Raw genomic sequence first — 22,223 nt, forward strand, 5'->3', positions numbered from 1 at the left:
GCATGGTTTCTTTCCAGCTGGTTAATTAGAGTTCAATGATTTCAATGGCAAAATGTGGGGGGGTATTTGATGCATTTCAGGTTCATACCATTGAGGATCTGTTGATTGTAGGTCACCGTGCATGGTTAGTGTGAATCCAAAAACTATGCTTAGTTCAACTGTAGGTGTTTGTTTTTAGGCTATGTCAGAATTGGGTGCCTAGATGAATCCCCATAGTCTGAAAATCCATTTATCCTTTGGAGTTTGCACCTTTCTTGTCGAGTTGTGAGGGTGTCTTTGGCGAAACAAAAACTGGTTTATTGAAATCTGTCTACCCACAGCACTAGTCATTCCTATCATTGCACTTAAGATCCTTAAAATCTTCTCTTTTTCTTTTATTTCCTCGTCCGAGAATCGCAACATCTTTGGATGCAGACCAACTTGTTGTGAACATAAGGCCCCTTGTGTTACCAGCAAAACACATCAAACCGTTGAGCTATCCCGCAGTCATGACCTGACATTTGGAACCTTGAAGTTGTCCCCTTTGATATCTTAAACAGCATTAGAGATGCCTTACACAAGAGAGGATAGGATACTCAGCAAGAACATTCTATTCTACGTTGACCGGATGGAGTTGGTTATCCAACTTTAGCCATGTCAACAATACACATTGAGGAGATCATCTTATTCCCATAAGGAGTAAGACAAGTAAGAGATTGATATATTATCCATCCATCAAGGCATAAAGACTTACAAGCATCCAAATTCTCATGATGATGACCTTGTTAAACAACTGTCCTACTCATACAAGATCATAACCATGCATCGATCAAATACAATCAACATAACCAATATAGAGGCATAATCACTGAGTCAGCATGGAGAGAATACATATTGAAACAATGACTATAAGGTTGAGGTCAATCTCTCTTCATCTAAAAGATTATATATAATATATCCATTCCTCATTACCTCTGCCAGCAGAGGAAGTATCGAAGAAGATCAGAGCATGACTCAAAACTATGCAATACTCAACGTTCAATCTGAATGGATATAACAACAGTCAGCATGATGATAATCAGAACAATATCCTTATGAGCATATCGATCCAATATCTTTTGACCAGATTGAGTTATCATATCGATGCATGAGGAGGATCAACAAAGATGAAATAAAGTAAGTAATAATTTATCTATGTGCCAAATACTCAAGGCTGATAAGCATCCAAACAGAATGAATATAGCACCATTAGAATCGATGATGGATGGAGACTATTAAACTTTGAGGATATGGTAGGTAGATCGGTGAGTGGTAAACAGTCAGACTAAGAAATATACATGTGAAGAGATTAATGACATTGATAATAATCTAAGTTACCGGTTCCAGTTCGGATTCGGGTTCGGATTCGGGTACGGGTTCACGGATTCGGCCAAAAAAAAAAAAATTTGGGTACGGGTACGGGTTCGTCCGTACATATATATATTTTAATTTTTTTTAATATATATATATATATATATATGTTCAAACTTCAAACATCAAAATTATATATGTTCACAGTTCAAACATACAAATATGAAACATCAAACATACAATGTAACTTTCCCATACAATGATACATAGATGATAACAGATAAATCATAAATCAATAAATCATAAATCCATAATTGCCAATGCCAATAAATATTCTGAATTAATGGCTTGGGTTGGATGCTTCAGATGAAGATGAATATGGAATTTAAATCCCATAGATGGCTTGTAATTTGAATGTTTAACTTTATACTTTATTGTGTCATGACATTTTCACATTTTGAAACTTGAAACTTGAATATTATCTTTTTTGCAAATTATGAATATGATTAAAAATATTGTTTTTTTATTGTTTTTAAATGCTTGCTAACCCGTGGGCCCCGTTTTTGGGAACCCACGGGCTTGGGTTCACCCGGGTCCTCCTGGGTTCACCCGGGTCCTCGTGGGTTCGCCCTGGGTCCCACCCAGGTCCTGCCCAGGCGGCTGGGTTCCCTGTGGGTCCTGGCCACAGGGAACCCAGCCGCCTGGGCAAGACCCGGGTGGGACCCAGAGCGAACCGGACCAGGACCACGACCGAGCACGGACCAGGACCAGGACCCAACCAAAATAGGGGAGAACCGGTATCTGAGATAATAATCGATAAACAAGGGATTTGTTAAAACTTGTTAATGACAACAAAGACAGCGATCATAATATGTGTACATACCCGATTTGGTTATGGAATAAATTACTACCGCCAGCAAATAAAGAAGACAGAGGTCAGAGGAATTATATTTATCTTAAATCCCATAGCCAATGATAACAAGCGATTATCATAAAGGAACAAACAGTAGCAATATGGAGGAAATTAACAATAAGTTATGAAAAGGTGGGATTAAAGATAGACAAGGCAATGATTTAAGGGAGCAATAATAAACGATTGCAAAGAGACAAGAGACGTGTCTCTTGGGGCATTCTTTCCCACCATATATATATAAAGACATCCCATCTATTTGGAAAACCAGGGAATATAGTATTGTTTATTTCTTATATCCATTTATGGATCTGCTCCAATTGAGCATTTGCCATTTGGCATTTATAGGTTGCAAGGATATATGAATATGGAACTTAGAAACTTATTTATTTTTAATTCCTTAATTGGATCTGCTCTGGTGAGCATTGATCCACTTGGCTTACCAACTGCCAGCACATAAGTTTAAATTAGAGACAACACTATTGATTGCAAGGGAGCAAAAGAATGGCCTATACCACGTGGGAGGAATATCATCTGATCATATCAGAATTATAGTAAGGGGATTTCAATAGAAAATTCAGATTTATTAGTATTAAGCTTGTCAAAGTGCTTGGTGAGCCCCACACAATAATTATTCAGATTCCTATAATAAAAGAATCCTAAAACAGTGTTTGCAGCAATTAGAAAAGGTTTTGGAGATTTCACCATTATTGTTGTGTTTTTAGCAGCAGCCCCACTAAAGGGAATGGGACTCTCACTTGGAAGACTTCGGAATATTGGTTGTGGTTTTTATTTGAGCCTCACCTAAGCCTTGTAGATTATTGATTGTGATTTGAACAATTAGCATTACCAAAAAGTCAATGATGGTCTAAGAAGAGTCAACAATATGTTGAAGATTAAAGATTTTTGTTTGGGAAAATTATTTGTGTTTTTTACCCATTCTCCACTAATAGTGAGATATCGGATACAAGCTGCAGTAAAACATGATCAACAACAAGAGTCAACACATGGTTTAGAGGGGATGTTGGGAAACTTATCTAGATAAGTTTTTTCTTCCAAAAACTATTCTTAGCATTATGAGTTAAATATTAGAGTAAAATGTCTTCAGAATTAATGAAATTATATTTATAAATGTATTACAATTCTCACTTTAAGTTAGAAATGTTGTTTCAGATCTAAATCAATGTGAATCCCGAATGGGGACATTACAAGAGCACACTAATGACAAGGATTTTGTGTGGTTAGGAGTCACACACTTTACCACTAATTTCCTCACCTTGCAAAGTATATTAGCTACAATGTCCAACCTTAAATGCATGTTTAAAAGGGAAAGGTGGTTAGTGAGTCCTTATTGTAGGAAGGCTATAGCAAAGGTCACGAAGACCATTTTTGATGATAGAATTGCTTAAGTTTTCAAACATCAATTTCTACTTATGCTTTTTATTTTTTAATGTTCTAATTTTCTGATTTTGTTAAGTTTTGATATTTAGAAGTTAGAACCGTTTGGTTAAAGTTCCACAATTAGTGTATGGGGATTAAAACCCCATGGGGTATCCATTCAAAGCCATGGATAAAGCCAAAGTGGCAATTCAGCATTTTTATGGATCGAACAAGACCAACTATGAACCCATATGGTGGATAGTTGATCGGGGTGGAACCAACAACTCCACCAACATATTCATGTCATTGCCTACTATTTGAACCACAAGTCTCGTTTTGCTTCTTATTTCAAAGTAGATGCAGAGTTTGTTCTTGGCCTTAGAACATGTATTGAGAGATTGATTGATGATAATAACCTTTGAGACCTCGTACTGGATGAGATATAGAGTTAAAAGAAGGCCAACGGGGCATCATTTTCTTCAAATTTATGCATTTGTAGGAGAGCCAAGTTAAAAAAAAAATGTGTTTAATTTAAATTTGTGATTTATTTGAATTTTTTAGTTTACTATAATCCTTATTGAGTTATAAATGCCAATTGTTATCCTTGCAAACTTGTGGTGGGAAGAATATGGTGCCACAAGGCCTAAACTTTAGGCATCTACATTTTATCCTAGCCTTGTAGTGCTTCTAGTTGTGAGCACAACTGGAGTATTTTTGAGTCCATTTGCACAAAGAAGCACAATAGGTTGACTCAAAAGCAATTGAATGACCTTGTCTATGTGCAATACAACTTTCAATTGCATCAAAAGAAGGTGCAAAAGCAAGGTACACATGAAACACATGATCTCAATGACATTAATCCATATTCAGATTGGATTGCTGAGCTTAATAATGTTGATGGGGATCCATTGTTAACTGATGATGAGCTAGTTGATTTGGCGAGGGAGGCAACACAATGGGAAGTGAATGTGGCAACATATGAGGAAGTAGAAAGTGAGATTGGTGAGTCATTAGGGGTAGGTTCTTCACATACATTGCAGCTATACCATCCACTTCACTTCAGCAACACCCACGCAACAGCAACAAAATTTTTTGAGATGAAGTCATTGATGAAATTTATTATTTAAAATTTTCATTGATATTGAAACTTGAAGTTCATATGTATTCAAAGGTTGAAGTTTTGAAATAATTTTTTGGTTTACAATATGTATTAAACTCTAATTTTGATTTATATATTATGGAAATCTGTAATAAGTTCTACAAATTCAATAATATGAGTATTTTTGAAGAATATTTTTAAAACTTTATGTATTTACAAATGTTCGGTAGATTTGCTGATTTTTTCCTTGAGTTTTCGCATAGTCCCAAGTTTTTTTAAATTTTGGGCCTACTAAGTGATTGTGTCATGTCCCCACCATGTACACTTGACCAAAATGGTGAACCTAGGGAAAATCCCCTTGCCCAAAGAAATGATAAGGATAACGACAAGTAAGAAATGGATGCATAAGTCATCCAGACATAAAGACTTGCAAGCATCCAAGCTTATATCACCATGATGATGACCTCACTTATTGACAATCTTACACATATATGAATTATGTCTTTACTATTAATTACATCGTCGATCAACTTTCCAAAGTGATAAGGATCAACCTATTGAGCAAGAAGAGCATTAAGTCAATTAGTCCACATGGAGGTCACATATTCCCAAATACAACGAAGACTGATTTAAAGTTGACTGTCTAAATAATGGAACATCGATGACACGCAAGATTAGTAAATGCTCATACAAAGATCGTAGGTCACCAAGCATCGTATATTAATATAGTAAGTCCCACTAAACAAGGGAGGACAAAGATCGATTATTGGCATGACGATAGTGAATGGAAATCGATGGATGAAGAAACGGTAGTGATTACACACATTATGTTCATCGATTGGTTAGCCATGTTCACTGATCATAACAGAATAAAGAAACCATTTACATTCAACACCTCTCACCTATATTATAATCAACAAATAAAATATCAATTGGACTGACTACACAAGTATAATCGACATTAAGAGTTGATTGGATAGCAATCATGATAAGCCAATATCGATTATGTACAAATCCGATTTGATTATGATCATGGCTGATGGATACGAATTAAAAGGGTAATGACATTGATCATGTCTTAAAACAAAATTAACAAGTGATGCCACCTTTAAAAGAAGGCTGATTATCAGCTAAAGTTGCCAGCGATTTCTAAGAGCATTATGGGTATAATGAACTGATCCAAATGGGAAAGATATGACTCATCAAAGAGGTGCAACCTTTAAGAGATAGAAGTATAAATGAAGACTCACACATTCAAAAAAAAAACCACAAGGAGAAATCGGAGAATGTCAGAATACACAAACCACAAGAGGAGATATTGGCATTTATAAGAGATGAAATATACAACAGTTCGATTCAATTCTGTAGTTGTAGTATTGTTTCCCCATACATGACATAATGATTACTTTTTATATCGGTATACTACTGACTAGTAACGTAATGCCGTTTATAATTGTTTAATATAGCATAATGAATGTGACTTTAATCTGTTCATTGCTGATACGCAGTATATTATTGCTTATGACTGTCTAGTATATAAAGGTATAGGATACATGACACAATATAGGATGTTCTATATATGCTCTGTCTGATTATTATAACCAGACATTGTTGGGAAAATGGGGGAGATGGATAGGAATAGAAAAAAGATTGCTCCAGAGCAGATCAGAACCGTTATAAAGTTACATGCAGTAACATCCTTGTTCTCGGCAGTATGCATAGGGGATGTGTTTAATAAAGACTGCTTAATATATATAGCCCGATAATGTTTGTATGCAGAATTTAATAATAATAATAATATTAACATAAACTACAATATGTATAATAGTAATACTAATATAAAGGTATTCAAGCTTAATTTCACATACTGTGTCAGACATGTCAGATCTGTCTGCCACTACAGCTACTAAGTTGAATAATGATTGGTGTTTTAGTAAATGGACAGTGTTAGTAATTTATATTATAGGGAATATAATCTGTTTTATGTATATATAAGGGTTGTTCAGTAAAATAATATTTTATAAAGAATCACTCTGCAGTAAAACTTATAGTGTAATACTATCTAAACTTATATATATATATATAGAAACAGTAATTTGAATGAACAAGTATATGTGAGATTATAAATCTGATTGAATTATCAATTCAATATCAGGAAGAAGATTATGTTATCACTGATTGAATTCAGGTTAAGATGGTTTTGTCTCTTAATCAATGTAGTTTAAGTCATAAGTATGTTGAGATGGATAAATTATGGTTAAAACAAGCCTAAACCTAGTAGGGGACATTACAGATTGCCGAGTCCAAGTTTTACAACTGTGGTCCAAATAGTTCAAAGCAAAGTGAGAGAATAGAGAATATCCTAAGGAAGCTAATATTCGTACCACACTATGAGAATGTGTTGATATTACGTTATAACCAAACTAATAAGGCCTAACATGTTAGAATTAGAAGCCTATTGCAATAGAAACTAATTATGTAATTTTAATTATTGATTATACAATATTGAATCAAGTTGATTGTCATAAAAATATGTTGGTTCTGACTTCTGAGTATCATTGTGCATTGGCTGCATGTGTGTTCATGTAAAGGCTCAATCATTGGACAGTCTTTTATCAGACCCTCCATCCATCACTGCATCAAATCTTTACTCTCCACCTCCAATTCAATGTGTCTTTCTTTGTTGATGCAACATAGCCTTGGCTTGTGCAAAGTGTCTATGCCTTCAAGAGGCTTGAAAAAGCAAGTAGGAGACATTTAATTCAGCAATATGTTGATAACGTTTTTAGCTCTGTCCTATGATAAAAATAACAATCTGCCTACTTTAGATATATGAGCATACAACATATTTGCATGTCTTGAAGGTTGCTTGTACAATAGTCTAGTTTTATTGACATATGCTAATCAATGACAAAAGCGACTAGCCAAATATGACTAGGAAGTGGTGTAATTGTAATTATTTCCATCACTTCAAAACCATATCAGTTGATGATAAATGTGTCTATTGGCTCTGCACGTCAATAAACTGCTCATTTTTACAGTGAAACAAAGCTCAACAAGAAAAGAAAAGTCAAAACAGAATTTTTTTTCTTGTTATAAATGTTCAGCTACATACCTTTCAGTCAGATTTTGTAAAAACAACATTAAAATAAAGTCAACTCAGGAATAGAAAATACAGGGTCGAAGTAAAAAATCTTGATCAAACAAAAGGAAGCAATTAACAGTGGAATATCTAGTTCTTTCTATTGTCTTGCTATCTTATTCTGTGTCATTCTTTTAACTTGTTTGCAAAAAGTGGAAAATTTTATATAAACTCAAATGCCATTACCCATAGCCTTCCCAGGTGCTGAGAAAATGGTTTCCCGATATCCTACCCCATCAATACGCTTTTCAGGTATTGCAGGCTTTAGTTTCGAAAGATCTATATCTCTGTTGCCTTTCCTTTCTGCCAACTCCCTTCTTAAAGCTTCTGCCTCTGCTTCAGCTGCTGCCAACTAATAACAAACAAACAAAAGCCATTCAAATTCCACAATCAGTTGCACAACCCATTCTTTTGCAGAATCTTGCAATGCTAGCTTCTATAATCATGTTAACCTGAACTAAGAGGATACAGATCCAAGATCTTACCTTTGCAGCTAAATCATCTCTGGAAGTATCAGAAATTGAGGCTGGTTCCTGCATGCCATAATCATAAGACATGTTCTAATCATGGAGAGGCTCTGTGAATCTTTATGACAGCTTAGAAAAGAAAAAATGTTATATCTATCTGAAAGTAAGAAAAACGAATTTAAATGGAGCCAATCTCCAACAGGAAACTATAAATTACTTCAGTAAAATGAAGAAAAAGATTAGTCATATAGAAGGTCACAATTATGATCATGAATCTGTAATCACCTTTGATGAGTAGTAATGTTACAAATAGAAACTTAGAGATTAGGTCATTCATCATTTTGTATGATAGTACTTATACTGCTCCTATTGTAAATAGGAAACAAATGATGCAGAACTTTATCTGTTTTCAGCTGCAATTCAAATGAAATTTGATATCATTTTCAGTAAAATTAATATGAAAAACAATAATATATGATTATGATATAATCCTAGATCTGGGAATCTGATAATAAACAGAAAAACTGGAGTTAAAAATAGAAGTTTGTTATCTTCTGTTTTAATCTTTTTTCTGTTTTTAAACTGAAGTCTCTGATTTCAGGAAATGCACACCAAATCAAACGAGACTCAATAGAAAACTATTACAATTAATAACAGTATTTCTAAGTAGTATGTAAATGACAAAATGCTTTCAAGAACTGCTACCAGATCCGGTTGAATATTTAACCAGCTGAATTTGTTTGATTTGATCAAGATTTTTCAATTCTTATAGAAATCTTACTTAAATTTGTTGAAAATTCTGGATTTCCAAATTTCTTTGACATTCCAAACTGAATCAAATTTTCAAAGCTGATAACTTCGAATGCTAACTCAAGACTCCATCAAGTGTTATATGGTTGCAGCTCACGCCCATGAACAATCCGTACTCAGCAATATTCTAGCCCAAACACATTTTATTTGAGATTTTAAGGCCTTTTGTAGCTTCTGCTGATAAAGGCCCTAGTGTAAATGGCTGCTGTGTAAAATATGAATTAAATTACTCCCATGTAATGTCAAGAAAGTAAATTTTGCTACACAACTGACAAATTCTAGCATAGCTCATTTATTCTGTATAGCTGATTTGTACCAACACAACCATGTAGTATTCTAGCATAGCTCGTTTATTCTCTATAGCTAATTTGTACCAACACAACCATGTAGGAACATTAATGTTTAACACAATAGTGTCTCATTTAGGGTTCATAATGGTCTCCACCTTAAAAAATTTCCCTCAGCAATTGAAAAGCTGAAATAAGTATTTTCAAACTTCTTTTGGTAAACAATGCCTCCTAGATCAAATGATAAGGCAATAACAAAGTAGATTCTTTAAAAATAATTATGGTAGGAACATATCTTGTAGAGATCTGTGAGAACTTCCCATATTCTCCATCCATGTTCCTTGGTCACTTTAATGAAAGAAACAATTTTAAATTCTAACTCCAACTCCCAAGTAGAATGTTCTACTCTATTAAATATTTCAATTGGATATCATGATGCTTCCACATTTCTACCTGCATATCATATGTGCTGAAGGTGGCACAATTCAATTGACCTTTCTTTAGTAGTCAAAAGGCCATCTCCCAAACACAACCAATGACTCCAAGAAGCAAGGTGCTTTTGAAAGTACCACATAGAAGATGATTTGTGGCTGCATTGCCATTTTCTTTGGATAATAATGCAAACTTCAAGTGCCTTTGCTTTAGTATTACCTCCCAAAGTATGTTAGAAAGAAAAGAAAATCATTTGTTAAAAACGTGTATCAAGTACAAGAAGCAAGACTGCCCTTTTACAAATACCACGAGAGCTTACAGTTGTAAGGATTAGTGGGCAGCATGGTAGTCAAAATGTTACAACTAACACAAAACGTTAAAATAAACTGAGGACAGTTATGTAATAACAGGCTGAAATAGCCTAACAACTAATTTTTCAATATGGAATTACATTTCAGAACAAATATCAAGATATCTTCAGAGTAACAACAAAAATACAAAAAAGTTATGTCATTGCACTCCTGAGGTTCCCACCATTGGCAGATCACCATCCTTTTGAACAGTTCTCCAGACTGAGTTGACCTGCCTAACAGAAGGCTTGAAGAGTCATTGATACTCGAGAACACTCACATGGTTCTATGGACTCTTCCATAGCTTGCATTCTTTGCAATTTGTTGAATTTTTTCATGTAGCCTGTACCTTCTGCCTCTCAGAAGTTGTTCTTCATTGCCTCGGATCTATTCTGAAGATTCTTGTTAAATCTCCATATTAGGAGAAATATCAAGCCAAAAAATCCAGAAAACTAAGATGTCTTCAAAGTAACAACATATATGACAAAAAGGTTATGTCATTGTGCTCCTGAGGTCTCCACCATTGGCAGATCACCATCCTTTAGAATACTTCTACAGACTGAATTGACAAGCCTGCAGCAGGCTTAAAGAGTTATTGAGCCTTGAGAATATTCACACAGTTCTATGGACTCTTCCATAGCTTGCCTTTTTGCAATTTTCTGCATTGTTTCATGTAGTTGTATCTTCTGCCTCTCAGAAGTGAGAATATTCTCAATTGCCTCAGGTCTATTCTTAAGATTCACGTTAAATCTCCATATTAGGAGAAACATTGAGCCAAAAAATCCAGAAAACCAAGATATCTTCAGAGTAACAACATATATGACAAAAAAAATGTGCCATAGTGATCCTGAGGTCTCCACCATTGGCAGATCACCCTCCTTTTGAGTTGTTATTATTTTAATTGTCAGTTCGACCAGCAGTCACAGTTTGTATTATTAGAATAAGTGGACAAGATAATTTGTAATAAAGCTTGCACACCATGCAAGCAATCATAGCTAGATTTGTAGTCCAGTCACTTTCTTTCATTGCATGTAATAACTTTGCAAATAGTATAAATAGGTGTCTTTTTTCACTTATTTTAACAATGGTAATTTTCACTTCTGCAGATTTGCTATTCATTGAGCATTCAATGTTATTGTTATTCAGAATTTGGTATTCATTCAATGACATTTATTATGCTTATCTTGCTTACAATTTTTATTAATGTCTCTTGCTATGTGTGCTAAGAGTTAAATTGCTTTGACAAATTTGCAATCTTTGTATTACAAGTAAGCTCAATGGTGTAGATTGTGGCTTTGTATTGAGTCTTGCATTTAATTTAGGCATAGCATTCATGTCTGTGTGTTAGCCATTTCAACTCTGTATGTGTATTTGCATTGTTCAACTCTGTATTTAGATAAACAATGCAAGCATGTAGGAGTAGAGATTTCTTTCAGTAAAAAAGCGTAAGTTTTTTGCCTTGTGTTGAAAAAGTATCTCAGCCTTTAACACTAGGCAAACCCAAAAAGATACATATTTAAATTTTATTCAACTTATACATGAAATCAAATGAAAACACTGTAAAAATTGTAAATTAGACGTACATATTCTTCATAATGGATTAATTTTTATTCTTACTCCCCTTCTATTTATAAGAGTAGTTCTACAACACATTTGTTTCTTTTTGTGTCAAACTGAAAAGTGTGAATTAAAATGCTAACAATATGATCAGTGATTTGAAATTTAAGAATGGACATTGAAAACAGAAAATGCAAATGTTAAAGTATCCAAGGCCAAGGCTTACATTGAAAGCTTGATAAATGTATTGAACAGATGATTGATGAAGACTTGCTCTTCCTCTTGCTCTTATAGTTCACTCTTGAATCCTTTCTCAATGCAATGACAAACTAGAACTTGAGAGTGATTTTGATTGAGGGTGGGATATTTTTTATAGGGTTTTTGAGTGCTTCGGGTGTAGGTGGCATCAATAGAACTTTAAGGGTTAGAGCTACTAGCCCATTTTTTCAAAAAAAAAAATTAATTAAAAAAACTCATTTTTTAGATGTTTCAAGTATGAGGAATGGGCAGAGGTCTCAAAAACATTTAAGGACATGAGCGAGTTTCTTGCAGGTTTTGGGCATGCCCAGCACCACCTTGACATCCTCATCAAGAGGGGTCACCCCATAAGTATCCCCTCTCATTGGAAAGCATCCCTATGATGTCTCCTCCCTACTAGCGGCAATATGTGTTCAGCAGGGGGACACATCCCCAATGTCTCTACATCTCAAGGACATCCACATCTCTAGAAACAACAAATTCTGGGGTGACAAGTCCCCATGGGGCACTAAGTTTAACACCGCATTCTCCTTTGTTAGGGGTTAGTAACACATGTTAGTTTGTAGTTGGGTTGGGTGTTTATGTTTATGTTTATGTTTATGTTTATGTTTGAGTCGCCGAGAGGTTCCCGTGGGGTAGTTGGTAGTTAGTGACGGTTGGCAACTTGGCCAACAATCGAGTCTATATATGATTTGGATGGAACCTCGGCAAGGATAGTATTGTACTGGCATATTCTTGAGAATTCAATAAAGATATCATTCTTCTGGTATAGCTGGTTGTTATTGGTACTTATGCTTTGATATATGAATGTTTTGTTACATGAATAGTTGGTATGTGTGGGAAATCCTTGTTTTATCCATGAGTTACCAACCTCACATTAAGGACTAAACATCCTTTAAACTTATGTTCTTGCGGAGATGTGTTATAGGAGTGTTTCAAGTTGCCTTAGTCATTATTAATAGTAAGTTAGATTAGTGAACTACTTGAACTTAATTCAATATGTTTGCATGCTTAGTTCAAAAAGTTGTGCCTAATCAACCTTGGCTTATATCACCTATTCAAGGATGTGAGAGATGGCTTGTCTACATCAGTGATACAACTCATGGGTGTTTGTTAAACATTTGTAGTAGAGGCCCACGTACTATAGAAACTTTGAAGAATTTAAAACAGAGATTGGAAACTTGCCTATACTCGATGAGTCTTGTGCCGCATGACCCAAGGCTAATCTCGAGGGCCCGGACTCGGATTCGACCAAGTCCCAACAAGACTCGCCGAGACTGGCGAACTCACCAAACTCGCCAAGTCCAAGCGAGTTCCGACTCCTAGACTCGACTGACAACAGCAAGGGAAAAAATGCAAAAAAATAAAATAAAAAAGAAAGATTTAAAGAGTTTTTTTTTGGTTCTATTATATCTAAGCGCAATGCTTTGGGTTGTGAGCACTATTGGAGTATGTTTGAGCACATACACTCCAAGAGGTACAATAGACTATCTGTGGAGAGGTTGAATGATCTAGTCTACATTCATTACAACCTTCGTCTTAGACAAAGATAGGTGTTGGACCATGACTCCACCCCGATCACCCTAAAGGAGGTCAATCCAAAATCTACGTGGATCATTGAGGCTACAAATCATGTCTTTAGTGATGAGGACCTTGATTGGGCTGACCAAGCAAATAGAGAGGCTGAGGTTGTAGCCATGGCAAAGGAGGAGGATAGAGCACGAACAGACAGAGGCATGACTGATGTTGGTGAGGGTGGCATGGTTTCACAGGCAGAGATTATGTCTATTACATCATTCAAGACCTACCTTAGAAGCATTTGTACGAGCAATGTAGGCTCATTTGAGCCATAGACTTGTAGTTATTGTTTTGATATTTGTTTGGAACATTTGATGTCATGGATTTCATATTCCATGAGTCTTTTATACATTTGACAATATTTATATATCTAAGTTTGTTGTTTCCTTCAGCTACAATTTGCATTTATACTTATGTGATTGATGTACACTTGTGAATGTGATCAAATTAGCTTCTCTTTGATGATGTTATTGTGTCTTTAAGGTTTATTTAATAAAGGGTGCATGAAACAAATTTTAAATCCTTAAAAATCTCTAAATTTCTTGGTTTTTTCACTTTGTCGAGTCTATGCCAAGTTTTTTTGCCAAGTCTCGAGTCTGGTCACCCTCGTCGAGTCCAAGTCTCGTTTATTTGATTTAAAACTCATCTTATACACAAACCCATAAATGGAGGAGCTTCTAAAGGATGATGACCCATGGTTGGCTCCTAAAGCTCAAGGGTGGTCTATACTTAAAATCCATTTTAAATGGAATGGCAGGGCCGCCTATACATTTTGGCCACTATTTTCTTTCCGACAATATAATAAGAGTTTTGAGTATTGCCCCCAATGATCTCCATACCCTATAGTTATCATTTTTAAATTGCTAATACAATTTCTTCATTACTAGTAATTGTTGCGCCTTGCACACACACCCCATTCGCGACAAGGACCCCCTTTCCCTTTTGTCGTTGTCGGTTTTGAGTTAGAGTTTTGTGTCATGGTTTTGTTATAGTGAAAGAGGGAATGACTTGAATTGCATTTGCTTAGGTCAAGGTCACCGGCTCAAATGAGTCAGTCAGGAGTGAGTAGTTTTTGATGGATAGGGGTTCAACCGTATGGAACATAAATCAATGGCTTATTCAAAGCTTGCTTAAGGAACTCCTCTTCGAGATCCAAAAATCAACTAAGTATACCTTTCTCTCCAAATTCGGTCCTTGCAATCAAAACAAGATTACGACTTAGTCCTAAAATCCTTCCTACCACCAAATTTGACCCTAAAGTAGGCTTTTCCCAAAATTCGCACTATGCATTTGAACTAAGATTTGCCTTAACTTGATTTTCTCTCCTAGCTTTGAATTTGGCACCAATAAGTTGTCTTATACCTGAAATTGTTGATCAGAAAGTAAGCAAGATGAAGTACGAATATCAAGGAGTGCTACGAGAGTCCAAGATCCAAAGCAAGTGGGAAAATGTGGGAGATACCAATTTTGGGCATGTGGACATTCAACAATTCAAGGTAAGGATGTATGGTCCTAATCCAACATGGAGGGCACAAATGATGGTTCAAAATGGCATTGCACAAGCTACTGGATTTCCTCAAGCCAATCAGAATTATGAGTTGATTGTGGAATGCAGCAAACATTACATACACTCCTCAAGAATAGTCTTTGCTAATGGAATGACCATAGCTGATTTCACACCTCAGGCTATTGCAGATACATTCAGCATTCCAATTTATGAGCATATGAGGACCATACACATGGAGGAGGCATAGAGGCTTTTCTATTAGGATCCAAGCAAATGTAAGAGCAAAATGAATGACAATTGGTATAAGTGATGGAAATATTGTCATTGATGTCAAAGGTGTGAAGAAGTTGTCATTGATGTCACCCAGAAGGATTAGAAATGAAGTCAATTTTATGATTATGTATTGTTGAGGTCAGAAGTAGAGGGCAACTGAATTATCATTGTTAAAGTTGAGAATATGGTCATGAATATTAGTGAGAATACAAGGTATTTGACTATACATGAAATCACTAACTATGCATCATATTTATGGATGGAATAGATGAAATTTCTGGACATCATTTCAATGAAGAAACTCTTAAGAACAGACTTTGTGGGAGCTTTAGTTGTAGCTGCAAATAATCATGAAGCATGCTATTGTCAAGTGGAACATAAGACAATAACCTTGTGTCATTACATAGACTGCAAAAACATAACATTATAGGCCACATGAAGGGGGATGAATAAAGCACCATATAGTATGCATCACCAAGAAAATAATGAAAAGAAGCCGACTCTATCCATAACGAGTAGAGAATTAATTTGCAAGGGGAACAACTTGTTTGAGAAGGATTAGAAAAGAACATTGTTTCATCAACTATTTTGAATCACAGCAATTTGGAAGTGGTTCAGTACCAACCCATTCTATTGGAGCAGCATTATGGAAGACTGCAGTAAACTTGATCCTTGACCCTCAAAATGGAGAACACGGAGATTAATCCAGAAGCCAATTGATTATATGTGTTACACAAACATTAAATGAAAAATCATCTGAACTTAAAAAATCGTAAGATTTGGAGACACAGCAAAACCTAGGAAATAATGTAGTTGGACGTTATGCTAAAGAGAAATTGAAAACAAATGTAAAGGAGATGCGATTTCATGGAAGAGTCTGGTTAGAAAGAAATAAATTATAAGAGATAAAGTGCAATCTGTTTAATATGGAGACAATGATCTGTTTAATATTAAGACAACATGTAATATCCCACTAAATTTTTTTTTTGTTTTTTCAGGCCAATAGCAATTCATCCACAACAATTACCCGTTAAGGTTAGAGTAATAAGGAAAACAACTAAAGGGAACCCTTACACCTTTTGTTCACCGAGAGCCCAGACTGGGAGGGTGAGAGCATACGGTGTTTCGAGGATCGTCAGCATCAATAAACAAACTGAACATTACAACTGCATGGGCGGCAAGCCATCCCCTTCTGCTTATCCAGCAGGATAGAAACTAAACTTCTTGGCGGTAAACCGACCAAGGGAACTATTACAAGAAATCGAAGTTCAATCACTCTACCGCGTATTTCAGCGGGAGGACATTACATTAACAATCACTCTACCGCATATTTCAGCGGGAGGACCAAAACATTGAACTTTATCACTCGACCACTTATTCAGCGGGAGGACATTACATTAAAACATCACTCTACCGCATATTTCAGCGGGAGGACTATTTATCAAAGAAAACTGAATTACAAAACTGAGAAGGCGGCAAGCCAGCCTCTTCCACTTATGCAGTGGGAAGTACAAAAATAAGCAGATAGAATGGGATGCTCAGTACTACTGAAACAATCCTTACAATAAGTAGATGAGATGAGAAGATTAACTGCAGATTTCTACACAATACTGTAATTTTCTGTTACACTGCTCTGCAGGCTGAAAGTACAGTTCCAGCAGCCCATGAAAACATGAAAATACTCATAACTCACTCAATGCTTACCCGAATTGACTCAAATCAAGCCCAATCCCACCATACATCCAATACAATGACAACCAATCACAGCCACACCCCAAACAACCCTCTTTTTATTTTGCACGCATCCCAATGCAACCCAAAAAAACCCACGCCTAGACTAGGAATTTCGATTTTGCACAATTAAATCAATACTCAAACAAATGGGCTAAAAACTTACAAACTTATTTGCCAGTGCTGGGAAGGAAGATAGGAATAATACCCATAACTATCAGCCGCTCCAACAGAGAGATGTGAGCAAAAATGTGTTTCAGCCACAGGCAAAACCAGCAAGTCCAGAATCGTTGCAACACCAAGATGTCTATGGCAAAGCTCTGAAAGCGATAGGAGAATACAAGGCACAGCTAGGTACTGTATTTCAAGTACGAAACCGGGTAGCACTAGGGAGACGCACTCCGAAGCCTCAAGTTCTGTTGCCAATCCGGCAGCATAACATTACAGATTTTCAAGATGGTGCAAATGGGAACCCAAGCCTCATATTTATAACTTCATTCTTCAAATCCAAATGACATCCCTCCAAATTCCACGCTTGCATTTGAATTTCATTCCACTTTCATGTGGACCCAAGAGTAGCGCCCAACTCCCTAAGTCAAAAGTCACGCCCAAGAGAGGGGAGGACCCACGTTGGACACTTAGGCACAAAAATGGCGATGTAAAGTGAAATAATATCCCCTTTTAAAAAAAACATTTCACATCCCATAAAATAATTGAATTTCGCCCAACTTAGGATTAAACAGGCATTAATCCCAAATTTAATAAACCAGCATCCAATAAATAGATTAATTAAATATTAACCTTAGGAAAGGAAATAATATTTAATTATGTTGCAAATATCTCCCGCACTGATTATTATCACCTCCAAGATGAAACTGAACCCGGACGACCACAAACTGCTGCAGAATTCAAACCCCTGACTACTGCCAAAAATAGAAATGTGCCACCCAGCCACTTACTAAAAATAGTAAGTCAAGAATTAATGCTCAGAAAAATATGATCATCGCGTCCAGAGGCAAAGCAAGGAGTGTTCGGTCGGACAATGGCACCAGAACGGTCATCCCCTGACTTACTAAAAATAGTAAGTCTTCGTTTCATCGATGCTAGACCCTGATTACTCATTCCACCTAGCCTACGGGTCTCAGGAATAGGCTAATGGACCTCTGAAAGAACATCAGTGAGAAGGGGACATTACACAACAAAGGCAAAGATTAGTTAATGTTTTGTTAAGACAAACAAGAGAACTGCAGCGACTATAATAGAAGCGGCTTTATGTTAGAAAATCGACCAAGGCTAAGGAAATATCAATTTACATATGAAGTCATTATGCAGCGATCTTAATAGGATTTGATCAATTTACAGTGACTGTTATTATATTTGATAGCAGCCACTTCATAATAAAGTAGAGCCCATTGTTTAAGATAAGAAGCGACCAAGTTTAATATTTATGTAGGGCTAACTTTGGAATGATAAACTGTGATTAATGACGTTAGTAAAGGTGGCGGCAATGATATCCAAAGGCAGTGACTATATTCATCAAAACTTGTCCAAGACGACTCATAGAAAAAGAGATGTGATTCATTTCTAAATAATATCATTTGTTCAAGAGATTGATTAGATATTTTGAACGGGTGCAAAGCAAATTAGAACATAATCGTTTTGTTATTGAAGACAACGATTAGTTAATCAATCGAAGGCATTCATGAAGACCAATGTGGCAACTTGATAGAACATGTATTTGGTTTGATGAAAAATACTTAATGAGACGTTAAGTGGTGATTATTGAAAAGCGGCAATTACATTTTAAATATAAGTAGCAATTATTTTTAATGAAAGACATCAATTAACAGCAGTAATATGTGTGAGATTTTGCCAAGATCAAGAGCTCAATGAAAAGAACAAAATATAGGACAAGAATAAACTGTATTCTCATCAATAGTTGTTAATACAATGAATATGAGCCTGCATATATAGGCAAGGCTATATGAATATGTGAGCACACAAACATGACATGTGGTTCAATAAGAAACAAGGGTAGGTAGGAAATAGGTGTGGGTAGGTAGGAGAAACAATAAAATATTCCACATGAGGTGGATCACCCACCAAAGGTGGAATTATCACTCCACAATAAGTGGATATGATAAAGTAGTAACAAGATCACACCATAAAAGGTGGAAATTCTCCTACACACACTATCCCAATGTTGCACAAACACCCAAGTGTCTCATACCCAAACTACTATGAAATGCATTATCCTAAGTAAACTTAAGTAAGGTGTAATAATATCCATGATGAATAATCATTTACGCCAACACCCCCCCTTAAGTGCAACTTAGGGGAATGCACTTAAGTCTACAATGCAACTAAGCAATGCAAGATGGGTCCCGGCTACATGGCCATGTTAGGTACCCATGTACAAATGCAAATGCATGCAAACCAATGCAATGAAATCTCTCACACGGCAGGAAAAGAGAGAAATACCCAATGGGAAAAAAGCCTCCCCCAAAAGAGAGATGAAAGCTATACAAGAGAAGTCCCATAGAAGCGTGTGAGGAACAAAACCCCATGTGAGGAAAAAGTCCCCCCCATATGAGAGAAGAAGAGAAGCTAGGTAGCCCCCCCTCAATGTAGAATCTGCACCAATGATAGAAGCTTGATGATGTATGAAGAAACTGCTCCATGAACATCGAACAACATTCCTCCCCTTAGGAAGAAACAAAACTAAAGGTGTATCCATGAAGTCTCCCCAATCATGAAGGGAAGATGTATGAAAAAAACTCATGATAAATGAATTCTTTGAAAATTGCTCAAGTGTCTCCATGTCGATGCTGAAGGTTACCCCCTCCAAAGGTGGTAAACTGCTCCACACTGCTGAAAAAGGCACTCCAAGATCTAGTGGAGAAAAAAGTAGAACAAGTCCCAAAGACTCACATGTCTCCTCTAAGGATAAAAAGACCTCCTCCAGCTATTGTGCATAAGAATCCACAATCATGTCAATCTCGAAAGAATGATCATGTAGAGAATGAACAAGAGGGTCATGTTGTGACCTAATCACACATCACCCCATCCCAGATAGGGACCCCCCTAGCTTTTAGGCCCTTTTGGTCGTTTGGTCTTGGTTTTTGTGTGTGTTGGTAGCAGTCTCTTCAATCTTTCCACGTTGCGGATGTTCGGGGGTCAGTTAGAATTAATTTGCTTCTCTATCGAGTGAATTCTATGAAGTCTAGGGCCTGTTTTGTCCTTTTTCTAGGGTTTTGCCTTTTGTCCTAGATTTTAGAGGTTCCTGTTAAGGTTTTAGGAAAACTGAGCATACGACTGGAATCAGGACCCTTCAAGGGACCTCCCAGTAAAATTTGAGCCCAAACGGAGCAACTTTCTATTTTTAGAAAGTCCCTATTTTTAAGGGATTTTTCTGAGTCCCAGAATGTCGCCATTTTGCAAAAAATCAAACTTACTATTTTTAGTAATTTCTATTTTTAGTAAGTTTCTATTTATAGTAAGTCATTATTGCACCCTGTTTGGGGATCTAATGCTGACACCTGGAAAGTTTCTATTTTTGGAAAGTCGGTACTGGTAGGGTCAGTCAGACAAGGCGACAAGGATCAGGCGTTCGCAGACATTTCTAATTCCGGAAAGTCAGACAGCAAACAAAGATAGCAAGAAATGGGTCAAGTGCTGGAAATCCATGCCTAAAATGGAAAGCTCAGGAAAACACTTCAAAAGCACAGGAGGTCAAAATAATCTAAGTCTGGAAGCCATTCACAAGTGGAAAAATCCACCAGTCCATGGACATGGCCAAAATGCGCCCAAGACTGGGCTAGGGCGCTGAATTCAAGAAGGCATTCACAAGTGGAAAAATCCACCAGTCCATGGACATGGCCAAAATGCGCCCAAGACTGGGCTGGGGTGCTGAATTCAAGAAGGCATTCACAAGTGGAAAAATCCACCAGTCCATGGACATGGCCAAAATGCGCCCAAGACTGGGCTGGGGCGCTGAATTCAAGAAGGCATTCACAAGTGGAAAAATCCACCAGTCCATGGACATGGCCAAAATGCGCCCAATACTAGGCTGGGGCGCCAAAACCAAGAAGGCATTCACAGGTGGAAAAATCCGTCAATCCATGGACAGAGTAAAAATGCGCCCAAGTCTGGAGTTAGGCGCTAAAATGGGATTCCCAAGGAGAGAAGGAAAATCCATGAATCCTTGGCATGGTGAAAATTTCACCCAAGCTAAAAAATTGAAATTTTGCCTAAGGCATGGAATCCAAGGAGTCAAGGAGGAATAAAAAGCAAAATTCCCCTCGGGCGAATTTTCGACTATGCTATTTTTAGACACCAAATCTCAACCAAGTGTGGAAAATTTTATAGATTCAGAATCGGGATGAAATTCCCCATCCAATGAACCTAACTCCTAAATTTTAGGAAGATCCCTAAAAAATAGTAAAGTGGAAAAAGGGGCATGAAAATTCCTTCGAAAGCAAGAGATGACAAGTAGAATGAAATCGAGCAAATCCTGAGAAAATCCTTCGATCTCCCTCCAAAATTAGAAAGAATGAAATCGTCGAGTTGGCAGAGGGAATCTTCCAAGTATGATGCATGACTTGGAGCATTTAAGGAAGATTTTAAATTTGAACTCACACGCATGGGAAACTGCCTTTGCATGGCATAGTAATTAAGGAAAGTATGACGCGTCATGAATGCAATTACTAATTATAGCCTCTTGAGAATTCTATATAAGTTTAGGAAGGCATTTCAATCCTCATGTGCAAGATTCAGAAAAGAAGAAGTGGAGAAGCGAAGAATATTCATACTTAGCCTCTATTTTCATCATTTCAAGGTGCTTCCAAGATGGCGGAACCAAGCAAAGCGGCTACTATCTCTAGGTAGGCATTGATCAAAGCGGATATGAGGGGTTTTCTTCCTCATTCTCGGTTGAATTCAAGATGGGATGAAATCAGCGATACTAATCTAGGCATGTTCAACTTGGCTGCATTCAAGATCTGAATGTTCGGAACAGCAGGACACAATCCATCCCCGACAGCTGTCAGAATTGTGAAGAGTGGGATAGTTGCAGCAACTGGTTTTCCTCCCCTTATTCAATGCCCAGAAGTGG

General features: G+C 36.6%; 1 protein-coding gene across 4 annotated transcripts in view; it reads right to left on the reverse strand.

Moving 5' to 3' along the window:
- Positions 1-22,223, reverse strand: part of LOC131031204 (uncharacterized) — a 148,540-nt gene that overhangs the window by 97,226 nt on the left and 29,091 nt on the right. For 3 of the 4 annotated variants that reach the window (XM_059218046.1, XM_059218036.1, XM_057962250.2), the window contains exons 2-3: positions 8,346-8,393; positions 8,047-8,212 (exon numbers count right to left, since the gene is read on the reverse strand). In XM_059218046.1, the coding sequence (XP_059074029.1) occupies positions 8,047-8,212; positions 8,346-8,393 (214 nt within the window). The remainder of the gene's footprint in view (positions 1-8,046; positions 8,213-8,345; positions 8,394-22,223) is intronic. The other variant, XM_059218073.1, reaches the window with a different exon arrangement.

The sequence above is a fragment of the Cryptomeria japonica genome, chromosome 1 (genome assembly GCF_030272615.1).
Source record: "Cryptomeria japonica chromosome 1, Sugi_1.0, whole genome shotgun sequence".
NCBI classification, from domain to species: Eukaryota; Viridiplantae; Streptophyta; class Pinopsida; order Cupressales; family Cupressaceae; genus Cryptomeria; species Cryptomeria japonica.